The following is a 21,867-nucleotide window of genomic DNA, read 5'->3' as shown; positions in this document are numbered from 1 at the left end:
ATCCCTTGCACTGAAGGGATCCAAGATTTTGCTACTCACATGGAGCATGTGGTGCCCAGACTCACAGTGGAAGCCTGAGGGAAAGTCAGGCCCCAACTCTTGCTCTCCAAAATCCCAAGTAATATTTTGTACCTCAGCTTGTCCTTTCTGACCACCCTCTCCAGCAGGCAGCGGTATCTCCAGTGTGTTTGAGGAAGCCCAAGAGCAGCTCAGTCCTCCATGTTGAAGGTGCCAGTCCTCGGTCAGGAGTAAATTGCAGAGAAAAGTAGGATCTTGCAAAGTCTCCTCTGGGCACCAGGAAAGGGTCTCAGAGCCATGAGACTCACCACAAAGGGGTAGCAACTGGCTTTAAACAGCCCTTGGCAAGACAGCTAAGAGGGTTAAATTTGCACTTAATGATATCAGCAGTTTGCCCTGACACACAAGTGATGATCTGGGTGCATTGCAGATGTGGTGAGCATCTTACATATAAGAGAGCATTGAGACCACCCAAAAATGCCTTGTTTGACCAACCCGCAGCCTCAGCTTGTGAGCAGGAAGAAAATGGATTTTTTTCTCCCTTTCCCTCCCTGGAGGTGAAGGACTCAGCCACATACCACTAAGACAGAAGAGCAGCCGTACCTTTTTCTCCTCCTGGAGGTACCCAAATGCCCTTTCTGGCTCAGCCCAGCCTCTGTCGGGCCCTCCAGCAGGCAGCACAGCTGCTCCAGGTTTCAGACAGCATTCCCTGACAGTGCTGGTTCACTTCCAGGACCCTTCTCCTGGACACAACCTGGCATTAAACTCATGTTAGAGGGGCTTTTCTAGAGGTGAGGCTTTGCAATCCCAAAGCCAGGAACCAGTGCTCCTCTCCTGCTTGCATCATCCCACCTGTGTCAACAGAGCTATTCCTTCCCCTCTGGGAAGGGCAGCAAAGGCATCATACACGCAGAGCAGAGCTGGCAGGAGGCTTCGGTGGCTCCCTCCACCTGCGAAAATTGCTGTAAAATATTTATGGCCAAACTCTAGGAATACACATGACTGGAAATGGGGTCTAAAAATAAACAAGCCAAGGAAAAAAGAAGAGAGATACAGACTTCCTTCAGAGGCAATTGGAAAGAAAATTGAAGTACTGTAACTGCCTCTAAATATAGAACACAGTTATGGGAATCAAAGGACATGTTGAACAAGAAATCACCACAGAAATCATGAGGCTGCCATGGCTCAGAGCTAGCGGCATCTTAGCAGATGCAGAGCATCACAGATCCCTGCAAAACACAGAGCAGTAAAAACGTCCCCCTGTGCGGGGCAGATGCACAGACCCACACCGCCTTTCCGAGGGCCCCAGAGAGTGGATCGTGACGGTGATGTCTGGTGTGGATCAACTGCACTGAGCACACCCCGAGGTTCATTCACACTGTCACTCTGCACCCCAGCCCAGAGCGTGGCAGCAGGTGACCCAAGAGCTGCAGCCTTCTTGTAATGCAGATGCTGCTCTGCCAGCCCCAGTTGGACTTCTCCATGAACAGAGCTCACCAGGTCACAGATGCTGAGTAGAACCAGACAGGGAGATGGGGTTTCTTTGGGAATCCAAAGGCCCCTCATCTCTCTTTTCTGTGGCTGGTTTCCCCAGGGATCCTCACCCTTGGTGACATTCCAAGGGAGTACCTTCCAGGGGAGAAGATGCTCTCTGCCCATTCCTGTCCATCTCAACACACTCCAAGCGCTTCTGGAGGAAACAAGTTGGGGGACCAAAGGCAATGCAAGTCACAGCCTGTCCCAAGAGTAATGGGAGGGTGTAGACCTGCATGGTACTGCTGCTTTCATCCAGGAAGTCTTTGGGGTGCCCAGAAGTGGGACATGGTGCGTCCAAACGTTATATGGCAAAAGTAACAGGGTCAAATCAGACCTTGACCCTACCTCCTTTATCCCCAGTCCTAGACATCTAAGACCTCCTTTGCACATTGCTGTTGGGTCACATGGACCCCATGGCAGGAGGGCAGGATCCTTTAGCCTTTCACCTTTTGGGAAATCATTGTTGAGATGTCTTTATTCAGGGGGAAGCGCTGAGCTCTCTGGTCTAGCTGGAGTCCCCACAGGATGTGTGACAGATGTTAGGGGTTGCCAGTCAGGTCAGCTCCAAGGCAATGGGCAACTTGAGTGTATTGGAGCAGAAGAAGCCCAGGCTGTGGGCGTGCTCAGCCTGGCCTTCATCATAGGCATCATTGTGAGGACCGGGGACTTCTCTCATGGCTCTGTGTATTCCTGTGGGGTTGAGTCAGATCTATGTATAGCAGATAGCTCTTCTGCTAGGTGAGTTCAGCTGGGACTTTTGGGCACCTGTTTCATCTCACTGAGGAGGAACAAGGCAGTGGGGTCCCAGTTGGACTAAGCTATGGGTGCAACCTCAGGAACTGTGCTTACTGTGAATTCGCCATCGTCTCAGTGATTACCCTACACAGACTTGCCATAGAAGAGCTGAAGAAGGGACCCATTTTGTGGGTGGGCAGACATTGCATGACAGCACAGCACATCTTGGAGAATTGGACCCAGCACATCTTCACTCTACTGCAAACATCACTGAAATCAGTGCCAGCATGTGAAGCATGTGCCATGCATCTTGGTCTTTCTTGGCACAAGAGAAAGCTTCCACAGGTGGTGGAGGAGGATCTCCTGGACTGCAGGTGGAGAAGGAATGGCATCCCCTCAGGAGAAGTGTGGGTAGCATCCACTCACCTCAGTAAGCCTCTACTCCTGAACCCTGCAGTGAACATCAAATGTCCATAACAGATAGAAAAACACGCACCTCTGGATCTCTAGGGACATAAAGATGTTTATGGAACCAGAGCATCACTCATACGAGGAGAGGCTTGAGAGAGCTGGGACTGTTCAGCCTGGAGAAGAGAAGGCTCAGGGGGATCTTATCCTTGTATATAAATACCTGATGGGAGGGAATGAAGAAGAGGGAGTCGGACTCTTCTCAGCCATGTCCAGTGACAGGACAAGAGGCAATGGGCATAAATTTAAAAATAGGAAATTCAGTCTGAATACAAGAAGACACTTTTTTGCTTTGAGGATGACCAAGCACTGGAAGAGGTTGCCCAAAGAAGTTTTGGTGTCGCCATTCCTGGAGATATTCAAAACCTGACTGGGCACAACCCTGGGCAACTGGCTCTGGGTGAGCTGGCTGAGCAGGGGAGTTGGACCAGATGACCTCCAGAAGTCTCTTCCAACCTCAACTAGTCTGTGGGGGGTCACAGCCTGTCACAGCTCCCCATTTGCCCCCAAATTGCCTGAGATTAATGCAGCCCACAGCTGTTATTTCTTATTTTATTTATAATATAAAAAATGTTCAAGTGTTAAACAGTCGAGAGTTCTGACATTCAGACAATCCAGAGCAAACTTTGACAATCATCTTATCACAAATTAGCAGTTTTCTATCTGACCCCATCATGGGTGAGGAATAGAGGGTTTAGTTACTTTATTGCTAAAAGTTAAATGAAATACACTGTCAATTGTTGTATTATCTTCTCAGTCACAGCTTCACCATGCATCCAATCTATAGTATCTGAAATGCAAAGGACATGCAGAAGTAAAAATATAAAAAGAAAAAAGTCAGGCTACAATGTAAACAGGTTTGCTGCAGAGAACTGAGGAGAGAGGGGCACTTCCATGGGGATGCTCTGCCGCCTGGACACACAGGACTGTCTTTTTGCGCCACAGAGCCGATGGCCAGAGCTGCTCCAAGTTCGGAAACGCGACGTCCATCATCGATGGCAAGATGTGACGGTAACAACGGCCTTTACAATATGTGGTACGGCAGTACAGAAGAATCCGTTCACTGGGCTGCCCCACGCAGGGCCTTTCCTGGTCAATGCAGGGGTGACAAGCGGGGCCAAAAGTTCTCAGGCTCCTTCCAAACCCTGGGGCAGCATGGCCGGCAGCTCTCTGGCACAACGTCCAGGGCAAGCCGTGGCCATGTTGCGCCGTGGGGCTGCCCTCCAGGTGTCCTCCCAGCACCGCCTGAACCGTGGCCGAGCACAGCACGCAGGACACCACAGCCCCAGCAGCTCTACGGCACCATGGCACGGGGCACCACGGCCAACACTGCTTGGTGAAGGGGATGTCGCGGCCAGCACAGCACCGGTACGGCAATGCAGCTACAGGGCACAGCAGCTGGGTGGGGACCGCCCCACGGGGACCAGCGGGCAGTGCCCTCTGCCTGCCGGGGCTGCCTTCAGTGAACTGGATTCAACCCTATGTGATGGGGTACTACCTCACCACCTTCACACGCTGTCTGCCTCGTCAGACCACAAATCTGTGCCAACCCAGCTTCAGATCCAGGGGTGAAATGGCCAGAAGTTGAGAGCTATATTGTAAGGGCTGCTGCTGCTGCTGCTGTGCAATTTCTTTTTCTCTTCCCTATCTGTGTGGCAAAAGAAACATGATTTCTGCATTTCAGTATGGTGCTGTTGGGTTTCTTTTTCTCCAGATTTAAGTGAAAATACAGGTATTTCACAGGGCAAGACAGATCCCCAGTAGACATGACAATGGAAATGCTCCCACTCATGTCCTTGATGTGTGTTTAAATGATACGTCAAAGAATAAGATCATTAACGGTGGGGTACAGGGCAAAGTGGTGAGGCTGTTTTCTTCCAATGGAAGAGCGCCCTTGTGACGGTTGTCTCCCAAACAAAAATCTATGATCTAAAAATGCTACTGAAACAGAATCCTCGGCATGAATCCCAGCACTAGCATACAGCAAAAGGCACCATGATAGTTTTGTTTTCTATTTTTAAGTAGTCAAAAATTGGCCCACTTTTTTTTTTTAACTTTATTGTTTGTTTTCTTTTCTTCTTTTTTTTTTTTTTATTTTTTACTTTTTTTTTCTTGGAAGCTGTAAATCAAGACATTACATATAAATAGAGATTCCCTATAAAAAAGTCATTGCCGTTAGCTATTATAAGACAACTTTGCTAAAATGAAAATAAAACATTTTATTTGTTATATTTTTCCCTCTTTTATATAAAATAAAAATATTTATTTTTTGTTTTGTTCTGTCTCGTCTCCCTCCTCGGCCTCCTCCATGCAGGTTAGGTCTGTGGGCGCGAGAGCCTGGGAGGTGCCTAGAGAGGGTGGGGGTCCAGTTTGAGCGCCGTGTGCCCCAGGCTGCTGCGCCTGCTCTCCCCGTGGGTGCTGTGCCTGCTGCAGGAGTGGTGAGTCCGGCTGTCGCCCGGCCGCTGGAGCGGGGGCGACTCTGTGTGGGCTGCCTCATTGTTCTGAGTGCTTAGGAAGGGGGTGCTCTCGGCCACCAGCTCCTCGTCAGACTCGCTGTAAGAGGCACTGCTCAAGGAGAAGGAGTCCCGGATGGCTCTGGCTCTGTGAGGGACGTGCCCGTTCAGTTTGGATTTTTTCCACCGCCTGTTGCTGCTGGCTGTTTTCTTTGGCTGCTCTAGCGCTGTGACGTACTCCTGCGTCGTCTCGTATTCGTCGTCCTCTGTGATGCGGAAAGGGCTGGACGGCAGGCTCCCCATGCTGTCGTTTAGATAGGTCTTCCTTTGGTAGTAGCTGTCGTACCTCTGCGTGTCCTGGAAGGGGAGCTGGTACCGCCGCAGGAGGGGCTGCTGTTCCTCCACGTGGAAGCTGATGGGGGCTGCCGGTGGCAGGGAGACAGCATGCGCCGAGTTGGGGGAGGTGATCTCAAAGGTGGGCACCTGTGTGGCCATTGAGTAATGGAAGTCAACAGGCGACAGGCGTGCTGGTGTGGTCAGGGCCGACACATACCTGAAAGAAGTAATACCTCCGTTTGGACACCGAACAACACCAAAAACCTCCAGTTGTGCCTACACTCTGCCGAACACCTGGCGCAAGGACCCATGAGGTCTCCAGTGCATCTGGTCCTGGAGCTGGCATCTCCTTGGGGACCAGGAAGAGGGGCCTTGCATCGCTGTGCTGAGGGAGGATGAGCTGCTGCCTTTGGTGTGCACTTGGGCATTGTGCACCATGCATCCCAGGAGTGCCTCTCCCAGGGGACTCGGTGTGCAATTCCCACCCTGCATCACTGCAAATCTTGCAGTATCTGCCAGCAGAATCAGTCAAGACTTCCCTCCCTCTTGTCTGCCTGCCAGCTGCCTTCCTCTGGAGGTGCCAGGCTTGTCTCCAAGGAAGGTCCCAGAAATGCCCTCCCCCTGCTCAGGCCACAGATAGGGAAAGCCTGGGCATTGCTTCCTCTGACTTAGCAAAAATCCTGTGTCTCAGAAAGAAATCTACTGCTTTCATCTACTCCAGTGACAATATCAGTGTGGCAACTCGTGTCTGGTCTAGCCCCTCTCCAAAGAAGCCCTTCCTTTGGAATCACCTCTTTCTAAGGAGCAGATTTCACTGCCTCTCGATAGTGCCAATTGGTGTCTCTGGTCATTTCAGGCTGCCCAGGCTCCCTGGCTCATCCAGTGCCATTTTACCTGTGTGTCCTGTGAAGTATGAGACCTCTGTAGGAGCTGGGTCAGCCTGCCTGAATGGACCAGGGACAGGAATGAGACAGCAGGAGATGCTGCCTTTCTCCTCTTCCCCATGGAAAAGTCCCACTGCCTTTAAGGGTAACTGCCAGAAAGTGGCCACGTGGCCACCCAAGGGTGCCCACAGCTACCCACGAAGGACTGGAGCAAGGGTGGAGATGTGCTTCTGCACCCTGAGGAACCAAACCCAGGAAGGGGATGACTGTTGCTGCCTCTCACTGGCTGATGCTGTCTCAGCTCTGCAGTTGCATTCCCCTGAAGGCTGGGTGATACAGAGCCCCGTCCCAAGGCTGTGCCCGCATACAGCACCCCTCCTCACCAGGCCATCCAGGACTATGCTGAGGACACACATCTTTTCCACATATACCAGAGGGCCAGACTCTGCTTGAGCTGCCAAACCACCAAGCTGGTGCTCTCAGCCAGTTTTTCTTCACCAGTTGCTGACTGCAGCCAGGTATTTTGCGCTCCTCTCATCCCTGTGCTCCAAACCTGTGCTGCCACCAGGTGAGCAGGGTGCAGTGCCTGCTCCTGCCGCTACCAGAGTGGTCTCCTAGGGTAGTGGCTTCCTCTGGTAGGACCAGAGCTGGAGCTTCTCCAATGCTACCACAGGACTGCTGCTCTAGGACTTGGCAGAGGCAAATATTTTTGTTTCTGGCGCAAAGGGTATGGCTTGCCTCTGCTGTGCCAGGGCAGCACCAAGCAGTAGGCTCTGACCTCTCGCTGTGTGGTGAGTCCCGCAGAGAATCCACCGAGTCACGGTACTGGGTCATGGGCCTCCGCGAGTCCTCGATGCAGAAGGCGGCTCCGCGGCGAGCCCGTGCCTCCACACATGCAGGGCTGTTGCATTTACTGGTTCCCACCGAGGACAGCATTATCCCAGACTGAGAATCTGAAGTCAGGCTCTCCGTCCGCTCCAAGCTCCAGGTGTGGCTTTCATGTCTGTGGACCAAACCCCATATGGACAGTAAGCAAGTAACTCCCCCACCAAGGTCTTCTCCAAAGAACTGCATGCAGGTACAGCTCACACTCTTTTCTGCACTGATGTCCCCTCTTGCTCTCTCACTAGGATTCATCTGGCCAAGGTGCCCAGCTTCCCAATCCTGCCTTTGATCTGCATTTCTTTGCTAGTTCTTGGAGCTATGATTAGAGGGTGAAGAAAGGCAGACCAATGCATACTGGGTATTTAACACACCACCTCCTGACGATCGGGAACAGGACAGGATGGCCTCTGGAGGGAGGACAGGGCAATTCTGCTCTGTGCTTGCAAAGTGTTCCGGGTGTGGAGCAATGCACTGGCCATGCCAAGGCAAATCCACAAAGGATCTTTAAATGTGCCATCTGCATTGCCAAGTGACAGCCCCATCAGAAATGCTACCAGAAAGGAGCCAGAAAAAACCTCATAATTACTTCAGCAGCAGCAGAGAAAAGCATACCATAGGTAGATCTAGATGTTCGGTTTCCACTGGTTTATAAAAGATTTTGGCAGCAAAACACTTTCGAGGTGGCTTTTAATATGTTGGCTAGACCTTGCTGAGCGCTTGGAGCTCCACCTGCCCTAGTCTTGGTGCAAAGAAAGGCCATAGGCACACCAGGGGGCCCACCTGTGTCACGGCCACCAGGCTGACCCCTCTCCATAGCAGACATATGTGATCCATTAGAGCAACAGCTTTGGACTCCCAAACTGCACCAGGTGGAACTGTCCCAGCAGAGGATTTTGGGTGGGGGTTTGCAGAGGAGAGCAGGCCTCATTAAGACTTCCCAAGAACTTGCTAATTATTGATGGCTCCAGACACATGCTCAGCTTCAACCACCACACTCATTTATAACTTCGAACGGCATCCTCATTAGAGGCGCTGATCAAGTAAAATGGAGCCTGATTATGTTAGTAGTTTGCCTCTGGCATGACTTCAAGAAACACCTGCTTGCTGCACTTGACTCAGGAAGATTAGGTGGCAGGTAGCCAGGACCAGAGGCTATGCAAGGCAGGTGCCTCCCCACAGCTGTCACATGTTATTGCTGCCCTCCAGACACACCTTTGCCTCTTCAGGAGGTGCCCACAGATGGCCCCAGGGTCCCAGGACTTTGAAGTGAGCATGGAAGGCCAGCAAGGTGCAACTCTGCAGGCACGGGAGCCTCTGTGCACCTGGCTCAAGCCTGCACACAGCTAGCCTTGGCTGGGCTGCAGAGTTGGAATTAAAAAAAAAAAACCTGGAAAACACACTGTCTAACTCACCAGGGGTAGGATTTCCCCAGACAAAGGTAGTAATTTCCAGCCCAGCAAGTCATTCTTGGCTCCCTCTCTAATTGTTGGAGGTCTAGCCAGAGGAGTATGAGGTGAAATTCACCTGAAAACCTAAGTTCAATTTCTGAAGTTGATCTGATGCATTGTACATCAACAGTGATACCTGAACCCTGAAGAAACCTGCCAGGAGCCATCTTTGAGCTTTAGCTGAAAGGATTCATTACTTCCTGGACAAATGGAGACAAACATATTGGACTAATGAAGTAAATAAGCCAGGATATCTTTTGCTTTATAAAGGTAATGCAACGTGATCTGTATGTCATTGACAGGCTGTAGATATGGCCCCCCTGCACCGCTCCATCACTGCTCAAAGGCAAGTGCTCTCCTAGGGAAGCACCACCACTTGCTGGAAGAAGCAAAAGAGCTGTGTAAGAGGAAGAACCTGAACATCCAAACTTGAAACAGCACAGGAGTTTTTCTAGAGCATTTGAAGGACTTTTCTGGACATCATAGAAATAGGAAAGCTCAATCTGCAATTTAAATGCTCTCAAAGGCTGTGAGAGCTTTGGCTTCCAAATCATGCTTCTCTTCCCCCAACTGGCTATGTTGAAATGTAAAAAAACCTATGCCTCTGCCTGTGTAGCAAGAATTACTGGTACTTTTCTGCTAGCCCCAGTTTTCCTGAGAGCTTCAGAAAGATTTCCAGTGAAAGAGGTGCCACCACCTCAGAGGCTGAGATTCTAATGCAACTTTCTGGACTGTTAATAAATATCTGGACTGGATAAATTGCACAGGAGTGTTTGCTGTGGTGAAAAACTGCGACTCCCAAGTCAGACCCTAACTCTGAGGAGCTGGTCAACACATTTTGTGATATTTTGTGTACTTTGCCAATGCATTCTAAATATATCAAGAATGACACGAATAACCTGTATGTGCTAAATGAATTTTTGCAGGTGTCCAGTGTGGTTGCAACCCCAACTTGCAAAACTTTTCCTAGATGCATCCTCCCACTTGTGTCTGTGCAAAGCATGAAAGCACAACTTAATTTCCTCCTAGTTTCCAGCTATGTCAGCGCTGCAGGTTCCTGCTGGCACCTCACTGCAGGTCAAGGATCACACTTTTCCACACCTCTCACTACCTCGCTGTGCCAGCAAAGACCCACAGTGTCAACATGGCCTGTATACCAGTGTAGTGCCAAACATCAAGTAAAAACAGAATGGGAGGTGAAAAAAAATCTTTTATGGCTTTGAACCTCACAGCATCCTAAGGCAAACAGCAGGAGAAAGTTCGGGGAAGATGATATACATCACCTCTGGCTGGACGTTGGAGTGGCTGTAGAGCAATGATGAGAAGGGGAGCAGGAGTGACTTCCTGAAAAGGTTGTCTCAGTTTCCCTTCGGATCACATGCTCAGTGGCAGAAACATTCTTTGAAATGTACTGTAAAATAGGAAGAATCACACAGATCAGCCACCAGCTTTCCAGCACCATCACAGCCAAATTCATCTGGCTTGATTATTTCTGGTGAAATCAGACGAGGACTGAGTAAACCCAGCAGCTCCACACCCCAAGGAAAGAGACAAGGAGGCTGGAGGCTCTTCTCTGCCCTTGCACTTAGAACACTGAAAACGGGCCATGGCACGGGGACTGCAGAAGTGTATGAAGAGTCAAGGGGTTCCCCTGAGGACAGCGGTACAACATGTAGCTACTGAGCAGAAAAATGTCTCTGCTCACAGGAGGTTACACACCCAAGAGAGTATCAGCAAAAAGACAACCACATGAGATCTGACAGAGATACGAGACCTATGGGAACGCCAGGTGTAATCCAAATATTTATGCTGAGATATTCCTCCATCTAACAAGAAGCACTGCTTTTCACAGGGACACTAAGCTCTCTGGGGGAGTCAGTACTTTGTGGCCAGAGGGTTCTTAGAAATTCCCTTTCTCTCTTTCTTCATGGCTGGGATTCAACCTACATACACTTTAACATCCAAGGGGTGACCCAGTATTGCTTGTAACTGATTTATTGTACTATTTTTCCATCAGTACTTCCTTTCATTTGTCTCTCCCTCCCGCCTCCCTTTTTCTGACCTCTTCCAATGCCTTGGTCCAGCAAGGCACGTAAGCACGTTGACAGTCCTATTGAGTTCACAGAGTTTGATGGGAATCTCATGTGACTGAAGTCATGAAAGTGGCTGGACCACCCTTCTGGATTCAGTCCTAAATTGTCAGATTGTTCTCATTGGTGTAACACTGGCACCCCACCAGGACATCCCACCTTGCCAAGGATGCAACTCTTGGTACAGGCAGGTGGGCTAACGTGGTGCTGACCAGATCACCAGGAGATGCTTCAGCACGACACGGTCACGGCAGCAGCTCCAGCCACCGCCACCCTGATTGCATTTGTTGTGCCACAAAGTAGGGCTTAACGGGACAGCTTAATAAACAGGAAACATCGGGAACATGTCTCTTAGAGGAACACAGGATCACACTTGATTCATCAAAACAAGCCTGTCCCAAGTGTCCTAATCTCATCCTGATCTTCAAAGTAAAATCACATTTCCCTTCAGATGTTGGTTTTGGAAATGTTTCTATGCAGAATCTCATCTTTTTGTTCAAGTTTGTAAGTGTTTTGCTCCTCGCTTTCATGCACACAGGTGTGTAAGCATACACATTCACGTCGCATCTCCGGCAGAAAATAGGTACTCAGTGACATGCAGGGAGATGGAGACAAAAGTTCTTACATCAGCCATTTGGATTTCCTCAGGATCCAAACGTGGATGGCTTGGCCCATTTGCAAGGCTCCTGTTCTGATGGGCAGGGCACATGTTCTGCCGTAAATGATTATGCATTTGTTTTCTTTGTTTCCTTTAAAACAGAAAGGAAAAAAATCTATTAGGAAGACCTATCTCATGGCGCTCTCTGCCCTCAGAGACACCTGGGTGATGCAGACCATAGAGAAGGCAAGTCTCAGGCACATTTGATGTTTCAATAGTGTTTGGGGAAAGCTGCAAACAGGAAGAAACAATGCATTCAACATTTGCCACCTTCTGCTGCTTTTTCAAAAAAAAAAAAGTGAACATTTCTCATCATGGGCAGTTTGGGAAGCTGGGTCCAGGGTCCCATTTTGTAAGAGAGAGCCCAGCACAACGCAGTGGAGCCAGGGACACCAAGGCACTGGGAGTGGAGGAGAAAAGTGGGGAGAAGGAAAAAGGGAAGTGGGTCCTGGTTTGGCTGGTGACAAGGCACTTGACCAGTCCTGCATTAAGCACAAGGTGGCAAAGCCTACCTGTGCCCCTGGCAGGGCATCCACGCCACAAGACCCACCGTGTCCCGGGGGCACCCTGAATTGAGGTGAGGTGCAGGCTAAGTAGGGAAAAAGGTGCCATCCAGGCAGGGAATGCTGGACATCAAAGAGGTCCCCAAGACTCTTATTCCATCAAGATTGCTCTGAAAGTCCCCAAAATGTACATAGCTGAGGCAACAGCTCCTGCACAACAGCCCAGTCTACTTCTGCTCCTGCTCTCAGGAGATGAGCTGCTGGCTTGGACACCAGCTTTTCACAGTAACACAGCATCGCCTGGCTGGGCAAAATGGTGCTGATTCAGGGGATAAGCAAATGGTCCCGGGAAAACATCCTGCTCAGACACAGCATGGCAGATCGCTTCACTGGCCTCCTTCATGAGACCTTCCCGGGAATATCACAGCACAGGATCTCCTTAAAACAGCATTTGGGTGAAGAGCATGAAAGAGTGAAGCATGAACACTATCACTCAATAACTTCTGGCCAGCTATTGTCCGTTAACCACCCATACTCACTTGGTTTTGCAGTAAGCTACCACACAGACGATGCCCACCACAAGCAAGGCAACACAGATTCCTGTGATGGTTAAAACTCTCTTCTGGTAGAGCTCTTCCGCTTCTGCAAATGGAGAGAAAGAAACTAGTTACAAATGGGCTCCAGCACCAGGGTTGTGTCTGGCTGCTCAGGAACCAGCACTGCGTGTGGGTAAGGTGGGAAACAGGGCTCAGTCAGACCTCCTACCAATCCACTGCCCGTCTCTTAATAGCTGCCCCAAACCTGAGACCAGCTGGCCCAACCTTACTCACCCCTTAAGAGACCTTCACTCCTTGTGTCTCTCTGCGCCTTTCCCCTCTCTTGCTCAGTAGTTCACCCCTTCTGCGCTCAAACACGCTTCTCACTTTCTCTTCTCTTCCCGCAGCATAACTTGGTGACTAATCTCAAAAAGCCCCATGACTCTCCCTTCCAGCAGATCCTCCCTTCTCGGTAACTTAGTAGCCTACCAAGGAAGTTCCCGAGCATCCCCCACTCACCATGTACATGCATGCCCTGTGATGCTTTCATCACAGGCTCTCTGCTCTGACGGACTCAGGAATGCCTTTTCCTTGCAGCTGCTGCATGCCCTGGAGCTCGGCCGTGTGCTAGAAACTGCCAAGCAACAGCTCCAAAGCATGTAGGTGCTGAAAGGGACACCCTAAAACAGTCAAAAAGCAGAATGAGGATGGAAAAGTGATAGTGCATTAGACAAAGAAAAGGGAGTAGAGTAATTAAAATACAGTAACCGATTAGTTATGGATTTTTAGTTAAACCCTAGGAAACAATTAATTCCATTGCACCAGGTAACTCAGATGCACACACAAAATTCAAGCAGCATGCTGCTGCTTCTCTCAAATATCACCATTTGTCACAGACCCCCTTTCAAAACAGAAAAGTCAGTCACTTGCATCAAAAGCCAGGCCATGCTGGAAGTGAGTTAATTCATTCACATTAATCAAAGCTCCAAGGAAACACTAGGATGTCACTTGCAGTGCAACTGAACTACACCTAGGCAGCAATCACAGGGCTAAGACACCTCTTCCTCTCTGGCAACACCAGAGCAGATGCTCTTCTCAGCAACATCCAGCAATCTCCACTAAGATCAGCAGGGGCAATTTGGTTCTCCAGCTGGATGACTGAAAGAAAGATTCACTGCACAGCTGCCATGAGCATTTTAGTTCAGCATCTATGAACGATGTTCTCCTGGCCGCATACTATGTGTTAATGCTGAAGTTATTGGGGTTTGTCACTTCTTTAATATTCACTGAAATATTTTTTCATATAGATTAGGCAATAAAACTCATGCCATGGTTGCTGTGCTCACGACCCATATCGTGTATGGGTCACCATACCACGCTAAATACCTCGAATGGACTATATGATATCCTCAGTGCTACCAAGCAATGAAATACAAAAACAGAAGAGAAACATGGCTGGTCCCAGAAAGCCCTCGGACTAGACTTTAGCAAAAAGGCAAGGGGGAAGAAATTAAACATTCCACATATCTGAATATTTAGATCAATTTCACCTTTCCATTTTAAGAAGGAGAAGGCATTTTTGGAAGAAAAATAAGCACTAGGAAAAATGTTTATCTCTTTCTACTCAAAACTCTCAAAATAGGAATGAAGAAACTTTTGCTAAACAAGGGCTGAGAATGACAGCCCTTTCAGGAAGATTCAAAACATAATCAGCAGAGCTTGCTTCGTGCCTGTGCTGCAAAGCTACAATTTAAAGAAATACATTTCCATCCATTTTGTTTGTGCACTGGCCTTTGGCTTCATGAGGCGCTCAGGGTGCAGGTGGAGCTGCCAAGCAGGCGGTGTCCCACCAGTCACTAGAGAGGCAGACAGCTGAGACTCTCCCAGACTCCATCTCCACGGTGGTGTGGACCAGGAACGACAGGTCATGGGTCTCACTTGGGATGAAAGTTACTGTGTCACAGCATCTTCACCATCCTCCTCAGAGCCAGAGCCTGTACAGCCTGGAACCTGCCCACAGAGATGGGTGTGGGTGCCGGCTGACCTTATACTCCGTGTGTTTTACTACAAGGAACCAGGTGGGGCTGGCATGGGGAAAGAACTCACTATGGGGTGAAACATCTCCTTCAGCAATGTGTTTCCCTTGCATGGATCCCTACTCCAGGCATCAGCAACCATGGCAGACAAGTTTTCTTGCTCTTGCACGCCTCTGGGACCTGGGTTCCAGCTGTACAGCTCTTTCCTTCAGACAGGAGCTTCAGAGATTTTATCTGGAATCCAGCTAGGATCATGTCATGTTTATGGATGGCACCAGGCAAGAATTTTGGACCCATGGACACATCCATCAAGCCAATTTTTTCAAAGATTTTTCACCAGCTATGTTTTTTGCTACAAAGACTTTTTTTCCAATCATAAATCATCCTCTTTGAATCATGGAGAAAGAACCAAAACTATGGCTTTTTTTTTTTTTTTTTTTAACCTATTAGCTACATGACAAAATTTTTTGCCAAAGGCTCATATCACAGCCTCTGTTCTGGTCATGTCAGCATGGAACCCTGACTCTGGTACATCTGACTGTCCTGAACCTTCACCTGAATTGCATGGGGAATGTTTCAGTTCATCAGAAATGCAGATTTAACCTCTCTGTCCTGAGCTGACAGGTCTGCAGTGGGAAGCAGTGAAGTGCGAGGCTGTGCGTCACTGCTGCAAAACTAAAAATTAAATGACCTCCTGATAGTAATTCAGCTTGGCTCCTAACATCTCATTAAAGTTGATGCTCGATAACACAGTATCTTCATGTTACACAAAACCATCCCAACAGTAACAGAAAGAAAGTAAGAGAATGCACACTACAATTTTGTATTTGAGAAGCTAAGATCCTGGAGCAGGACTTGTCCATTTGTGTCTCTACGCTCTACAAACACCACGCCTTCATCAGCAGCATCGTCACTCTACAGCAGCAAACACTGTGAACAAACCATGTGGTGCCACACAATGCCGACAGCATCACAGTCTAGCCATGGGTGTCACAGCAACGCATGAAAGTGAAAGATGAATGACAGAGAAGACACGACTGCAGACTGGGAACAGGATGTGTGCTGTTCTGTGATGACATTGAGAATGGATGAGGAAAAGGATGAAAGGTCAACAAAAAAGGGATGTCAAAAATCCTCAATTTTAAAGTTTAAGTGTATTAGCATTAGCAGCACCACTTTCTCTGAATCACCTGACCACAAAATGCACACATTTTCTGCAGCAGGGAAGAACTGCTGAGGGATACACACCAATCCGCATGGATTGGGCATGCAAAAACCAGAGGAGACAAGTTTCTCCAGCTTCAACTAGTGCATGTCCCTCCACTTCAGGGACCCACGAAAACAATTTAGCATCCAGAATTGAAAGACTGGTGGCCCCATACCTCTAGCAAATGGAATTGAAGTGTCTTCATGTAAAGATCTGCTCTAGTTGACATTGCCAAGTCAATGTTTTTTTAAGTTAAGTGATAAATCTCTTTGCTCTCATCTGACCAAGCCCTCCCCGAGGTTGGCCTGTACACTCAAGGGAAACCTAGCCTCAAGGATTTGACTTCCAAGGTGCTTACTCAAGAGATATTTGGTACATTTCTAAAAGCAGTCTGAAGATAATGGAAGAAAAATAATATGACTATGAGCAACTGGGCAGGAGCAGGTAATCGCCCAAAGGGGAGGTTTTTTAAAAGCATTTAAGTTACTGCAGTGTTTTTCCAAACTTCAGCTTGCCACCGTGATGCTCAACATTACACCCTCCGCTCTCATGGGAGACTACTGACATCCCTGGGCTTGCTGCTTTCTAGACTAACTCGTCTCATGCCACCTTTCTTGGAGCAATTTCCTCCTGGTCAAGAACCAAAATAAGCCGCTAACCTTTGGGAGGAGGAATGGCAAAGCTCGTCCTGACCCTTCCTAGGATCCAGTGGAGGTTAGTGCTTCTAGGATGGCAATTTCTATAAAAGCCCTGATCTTCCTAAAACTTGCCTTCCTGTCCCTGGAATGTCTGCCCGTTCCCAAGTGGTGCCTCCTGGCAACCTTTTGGATGGACACAAACTCCAACTTTTCAGTGAAATACACAAAAGCATGTTGAATGAGGAGACATATGGCAATTGTAACATCCCAGTCATGCCACACACACCAGGCTGCTGCTGGAAACAAAGAAAAAAGTGCTGCTAAAAATACACGTGCTTTTTTTTTATAGGTTTACATTTAGGTTTTGTGTTTTACTTTGTTTTGTTTTGTTGTTTGTTTTTTTTTCAATGCAAACATCTATCTTGGTGCCAGGGAAGAGAATAGAACAGCTGATTTTTTAATCATCCCATTAAAGCCATAAATATAATGTGGGCAGCTCTTAATGGCTTCTGATTAATAAATGAATGGTTGTTCCATACCCTTTAATTCAAATCCAAGATGCTCTGCCAATGCAGAAAGAAGACAAGGAAGAAAAGAGAAAAAGAAAAACAGGTCTGTCAGAGATCTCTAATATACAAACACACTGTGCAGTTAGAGCAGGTTAGCTTTTCTGTAGGCTCAGCAGCAGTTACACAGAAGACAGTGTACGCTTCAGAGCATTTCAAATTCCCACCAGAGCTTATATCTTATGCAAAGAAAGACCCAAACAAATTGCAGTGGAAGTTAATTATGAATTCTTTTAGTTAATTATGAATTCTTTTGAGATGAGCCATGTTTGTTAGTACCTGATATGGAATTCACAGTTTAAGCAGGAAAAAAAAAAAAAAAAAAGGAAAGGAAAAAAAAAGGTACACTTGTTCTGAAACAACTCCTGACAGGTCAAAACACACAGCGACTGCATGAACCTGGTAAAAGCCATTCATTCACTTTCTACAAGCAAAATATGCCCAGGATGGTTTCACTTGCCCCTCTCTGCCTGGCGCCTGTGCATCAAAGGCGAGTGCTGTGCAGAGGGGTGTGCGGGCACTTGCACAGGGCCCCGGAGCCTGCCAGCACCGATCTGCTGCCCGACCTCGGCTCTGGCCTGGGATGCACAGCGTCATCTGGCAGCATCACTGCAAATCACCGGATGGTGTGTCAGTCGTGCCAGCATTGCTCTCGGCGTACAGATCTGCAGTTGAACTGATGCTGCGAGCGATTAGCTGCCCGGGCAAGGCAATGAATCCCTTGCAGATCTAAAAGTGCAAACTGCACTGAAAGTTTCCCTCAAGTCTGCGATCTTCCAAATTTCACTCCTGCTGTGGTTCTGCATTGTTTTAGAAATAACAAGCGTGCTGAAAAAAAGCACAAATTGGAGCATCTGCTTTCAGATTCATATTCATTACAACTAAGACTGCAGTTCATCTTGCAGAGATAGTGCTAAGCAAAGTAGTTTACCTAACGAATCAACAGCGCAGTTATTCAAAACAGGTATCCTGAATTTTAGTCGTTTTCCTGGTACAGGCCTCATCTAGAGACAGTTTTTCTTACATAAACATTATTCTCCATACTTATCACTGTACACAAAAGTGAGCTCAGCTGTTCCTAATCACCATACATACACCCAAAATTGGTTGCAGCTTGAAAATGTCCAGATTTATTTACTATATTTTCCATAGGAACTGCTTTTAGCTGCACAGAAATATTTGCTTTCTTTTGCAATGCTGCTCAAAATTTAGGCAGGGGGAAATTAGCACTAATCATTATGGAACATGTAAACACGTTTTCTAAAGCAGGTTCTTCTCTTCAAAACAATGTTGATGTTTGGGGTTTTTTTTTGTGGGGGTGGAAGTTGGATGGGGCTGGGGTTTTTTAAATTTTGTATAATTTAAAGGTGACAAAACCTGGTTGCTCTCTGCTTCACATCTCACATTTGTGTAAAAGGAACAGCAAACTCTACCATGCATTTCATGGTCATTTTGTACACGTGGCAGTGACACAGACACGATGTGGTGGGCAGCAGAGAACTGGACAGAATACATTCATCCTAAATCTCTTGGTTATCACATGTAGCCATGCTATCATTAGACACACTGCTTTGCCTGATGCTATGACAAATACATGTAGAGACTCATTAAATTGCATCTATATATCTGTGCTATTGTTCAATTTGACAGCTGCATACTGCCTTTACTGCCACATCTCCTCCCTGTTCCAGGATTTGCTGCAACATCTACAGCTACAAATGGATGCAATTCGAAACATTTTCATGGGTTTTTTTGCAAATTCAGAAATGCCTGTGCAAACAGAGGTGGTGGGGAGGACCTGGGGAACTTTAGCCTTCCCACTGTCCCTTTCACATCAGAATTGCAGTTTCTTATGGCTTTCCAACCCCATGGAGCAGGTACAGCCAGCTGGCTTGTTGGATCTTAGCCACAGTTTCCCTGAACAGGAGAGAAACCATGCAACCATGCAGCAGCTAGAATGTACGTGCCTACCTATGCATACAAACCCACCAGAAGCACTGCAGACAGAGGAAGCCTTATGGCAGCCTGTGCTCCTGCATCTGATGTCCGTGGCTACTCAACACTTCTCTATTATTTCAGGCTACAGACATTGCTTCTGTATCACCCATAGCAGGACCCTTCCAACAGGGAGCCACTCTCCCCTTCTCCTGCTCAAGAGGTCCTCCCAGCCTGGGCAGGTATTGCCTTCTGTGCTGGGACAGTGAAGGAGGAGACACTTCAAGAGAAGGCTGGGATTTGGTGGGTTTGTCTCTTCTCTAAAAAAGAGACTGTTCAAAATTATTCAACGTGTTACAATCCAGAGGCTAATGAGATGACCCCAGGGGAAAACACTGCTTCAAAATGTAATCATTCTGCAGAGGGGTATCATCTTCACAAACATGGGTTACTACATAATGCATGCCTATTTTATATCAGAAATACACCACTTGGTAGCAAATATGTTTGAGAACTCAAAATTTCTCCTAGAGACAACAATTTTTTTTGGTCTGGAGCAAAAGACATTTCTGACTGCTTACCACATTTGAAAGAAGTTACCTTTGCTTTTTTAAGAGGTTGATCAGGAAAAGTAATACATCTTTAAAAGCTTTGGGTTATATTTGTTGCTAGGTGGAGGAGGTGCTCAGCATGACATGCGATACCTGCCCTGTGTCCTGCAGCAGTTCAGTCAACCTGCATTTGACTCACCCTCCCAGTTAGACTGGCAGTCTGGCAGACCTGGCTGCTGGGGATGCCTAGAAACCTTTGGGCAACGGTCCCCTCTGCAGCCATTAACTACACGGAGGGAAGCATGAGATCCAGGTAAGTCCTCTAGCTCCTCCAGAAGGGGATTAGCTCCATGCTGATGGAGGTGGTTGCAGTGGGGAGGTGTACTGTATCCCAGGCTTGTGGCAGAGGGAGCCTTTGGGATAACTGAGATTAAATGGATGAATCCCATCTGTAGAGATGAACTGATACATGCCAGGAGTGCTGAGGGGGAGCAGCAGTACTCTCCAACTCCCACCGGACAAGCTCCACTGGAAGCAATACATCCAGAGGTTACTACGCAAATAAATCACAGTGAGACAGCACTAAGATTGTAGCTCTAGGCTGAAGAAATGGGCGTATTATTTATCTCACATCATCAACCTTCTGTTTGAACCCCACACGTGCTCCCTGGTCACGGCAAGGTGACAGGGCAGAACACCCTGAACTGCTGTGAGACTCCCCAAACTATTTGAAGTGCAGACACGTTTTTTGGAAAAATCTTGTTCCAAATGTGCCTGCCAAACCTTTCTGAAAATGCCGGACTTAAGATAGAACCCATTCTTCCTAATGCAGCCAGCAGTGTTAAGGAAACAGTATCTACTGGCCTCTTTAATGCATTACTTTGCAATATTTTGGTTATTTCTTGTACCTAAAAGCTAAGCTAGGTTCTTCTGTGTATATCCCAAAGGAGACTGGACTAGTAGTTTGGAAATGTTCGAATACCTAACTACTGTATGTAAGACAGAAGGCTGTCCAACAGAAAGGCAGTGAGCATGGGAGAGTTGAAAAAGGAAAAAAGGGGAAAAAAATGAGAGAGATTACAAAAATGTTTCATTTTCACACTCTTCGTCTCAGCTGCAGCACATCTGCATGGGATGTTGGATGCCATCACCCAGATTGGTACCACTCAGCTGTTCAAAGCAGGGTTTGCTGAAGAGTCAAGTGATGCATGGGCCTTGCATTCAAGTCCAACAAAGGTCTTGAAAAAATTCAGCTGAAGTGGACTGAAAAAATATAATCTGTCGGATTTAGGTGTCACCAGTAGGGTGGGTACTCTGTGGACCCATTATCACAAATTTTGTGGTGCATTTTTTTCTCATGGGACAGAAGACAGGAGTCCTGCACTTACTTGATATGCAGTGACTTTGTGACTATCTTTTTCTCTATAATGTATTTTACCTGTTTTAAAGGATGAACAGACAAAAACATTTGATCTAAAACATCCTTATAGGAGTAACAACTCAAGACAGATGGCTCTCACTGTACTGTAGATTTACAGGGTGATTAAGAAGGATAAAAGCCTTCGCAAACAGCTGTGAAAACTGGGCCTGTGCTCATGTGGTCTTCAGGTTGCCCAAGAACGTCATTAAGGTGTTTAGTTACTGCATGCATTATTCCCCCCAAACACACTTGGGTCCCCCAGAGGGCTGTCCAGGTCACAGAGCATGCTCCAAGGCACGAAACAAAATGGAGAATTAACATCTGGGGACTGGCAAGACAGATTATTGATAATAAATTGCACTGACAGGAGTAATATTTGCAGCACTCTGGTCCAGGCTTCCCCAGAGGACACAGGGAGCAATGCAAGACAGTCCCATGATGTGGGAGACAGAGGACACTGTGTTAGGGGCTGGGCAATATGTGGGATCTCCAAGTACAGGAAGTCTGCAAACTTTCCATAAACTGCACAGCCATTTAGGTTGTTCAGTACTGTATCAATAAAAGCAATTTGGTAGGCCTCAAGAATCTAGATATACAAAAACAGAGTATTAGCAAGCTGCTGTGGATTAGCACACAATTAACTTTAGGAGATCCCAAAGGTTAACCTGTACTGTCATCCAGGGGAGAGGAATAACCCTGTTATGATAAACCACAAATGCTCTGTAATTACCCAGCCACACCACAGCAGAGTCGTCACCCTGTAATTAAGTGGTCAGCAGTTATCATGTCATTGAAAGGAAGCTGCAGAATGTTTATGGAACTTAAAATGCTGCTAAATATTGTTTTAGGGTTCAGATGAGTAAGAGGTGGAGGAGGAAACAGAATGGTAGGTATAAAAAAGAAATATTCTTCTGTTTATCATTTTTGTATCACAATCAACAGGTAGGAAACTACTGCTGAGTAA

The 21,867-nt window shown here is 47.5% G+C and overlaps 1 protein-coding gene across 1 annotated transcript in view; it reads right to left on the bottom strand.

Annotated features, from left to right (window-relative positions):
• Positions 1-5,036: 5,036 nt before the first annotated feature.
• Positions 5,037-21,867, bottom strand: part of NRG2 (neuregulin 2) — a 174,114-nt gene continuing 157,283 nt past the window's right edge. The window contains exons 6-11 of the mRNA XM_074155711.1: positions 16,971-16,994; positions 12,554-12,656; positions 11,479-11,602; positions 10,047-10,174; positions 7,209-7,433; positions 5,037-5,763 (exon numbers count right to left, since the gene is read on the bottom strand). Coding sequence (XP_074011812.1) covers positions 5,106-5,763; positions 7,209-7,433; positions 10,047-10,174; positions 11,479-11,602; positions 12,554-12,656; positions 16,971-16,994 — 1,262 coding nt within the window. The 3' untranslated portion in view covers positions 5,037-5,105. The remainder of the gene's footprint in view (positions 5,764-7,208; positions 7,434-10,046; positions 10,175-11,478; positions 11,603-12,553; positions 12,657-16,970; positions 16,995-21,867) is intronic.

This window comes from Numenius arquata, chromosome 11 (genome assembly GCF_964106895.1).
Source record: "Numenius arquata chromosome 11, bNumArq3.hap1.1, whole genome shotgun sequence".
NCBI classification, from domain to species: domain Eukaryota; kingdom Metazoa; phylum Chordata; class Aves; order Charadriiformes; family Scolopacidae; genus Numenius; species Numenius arquata.
Note: the sequence above shows the minus strand (reverse complement) of the source record. Positions and strands in the feature narration are given on the sequence as shown.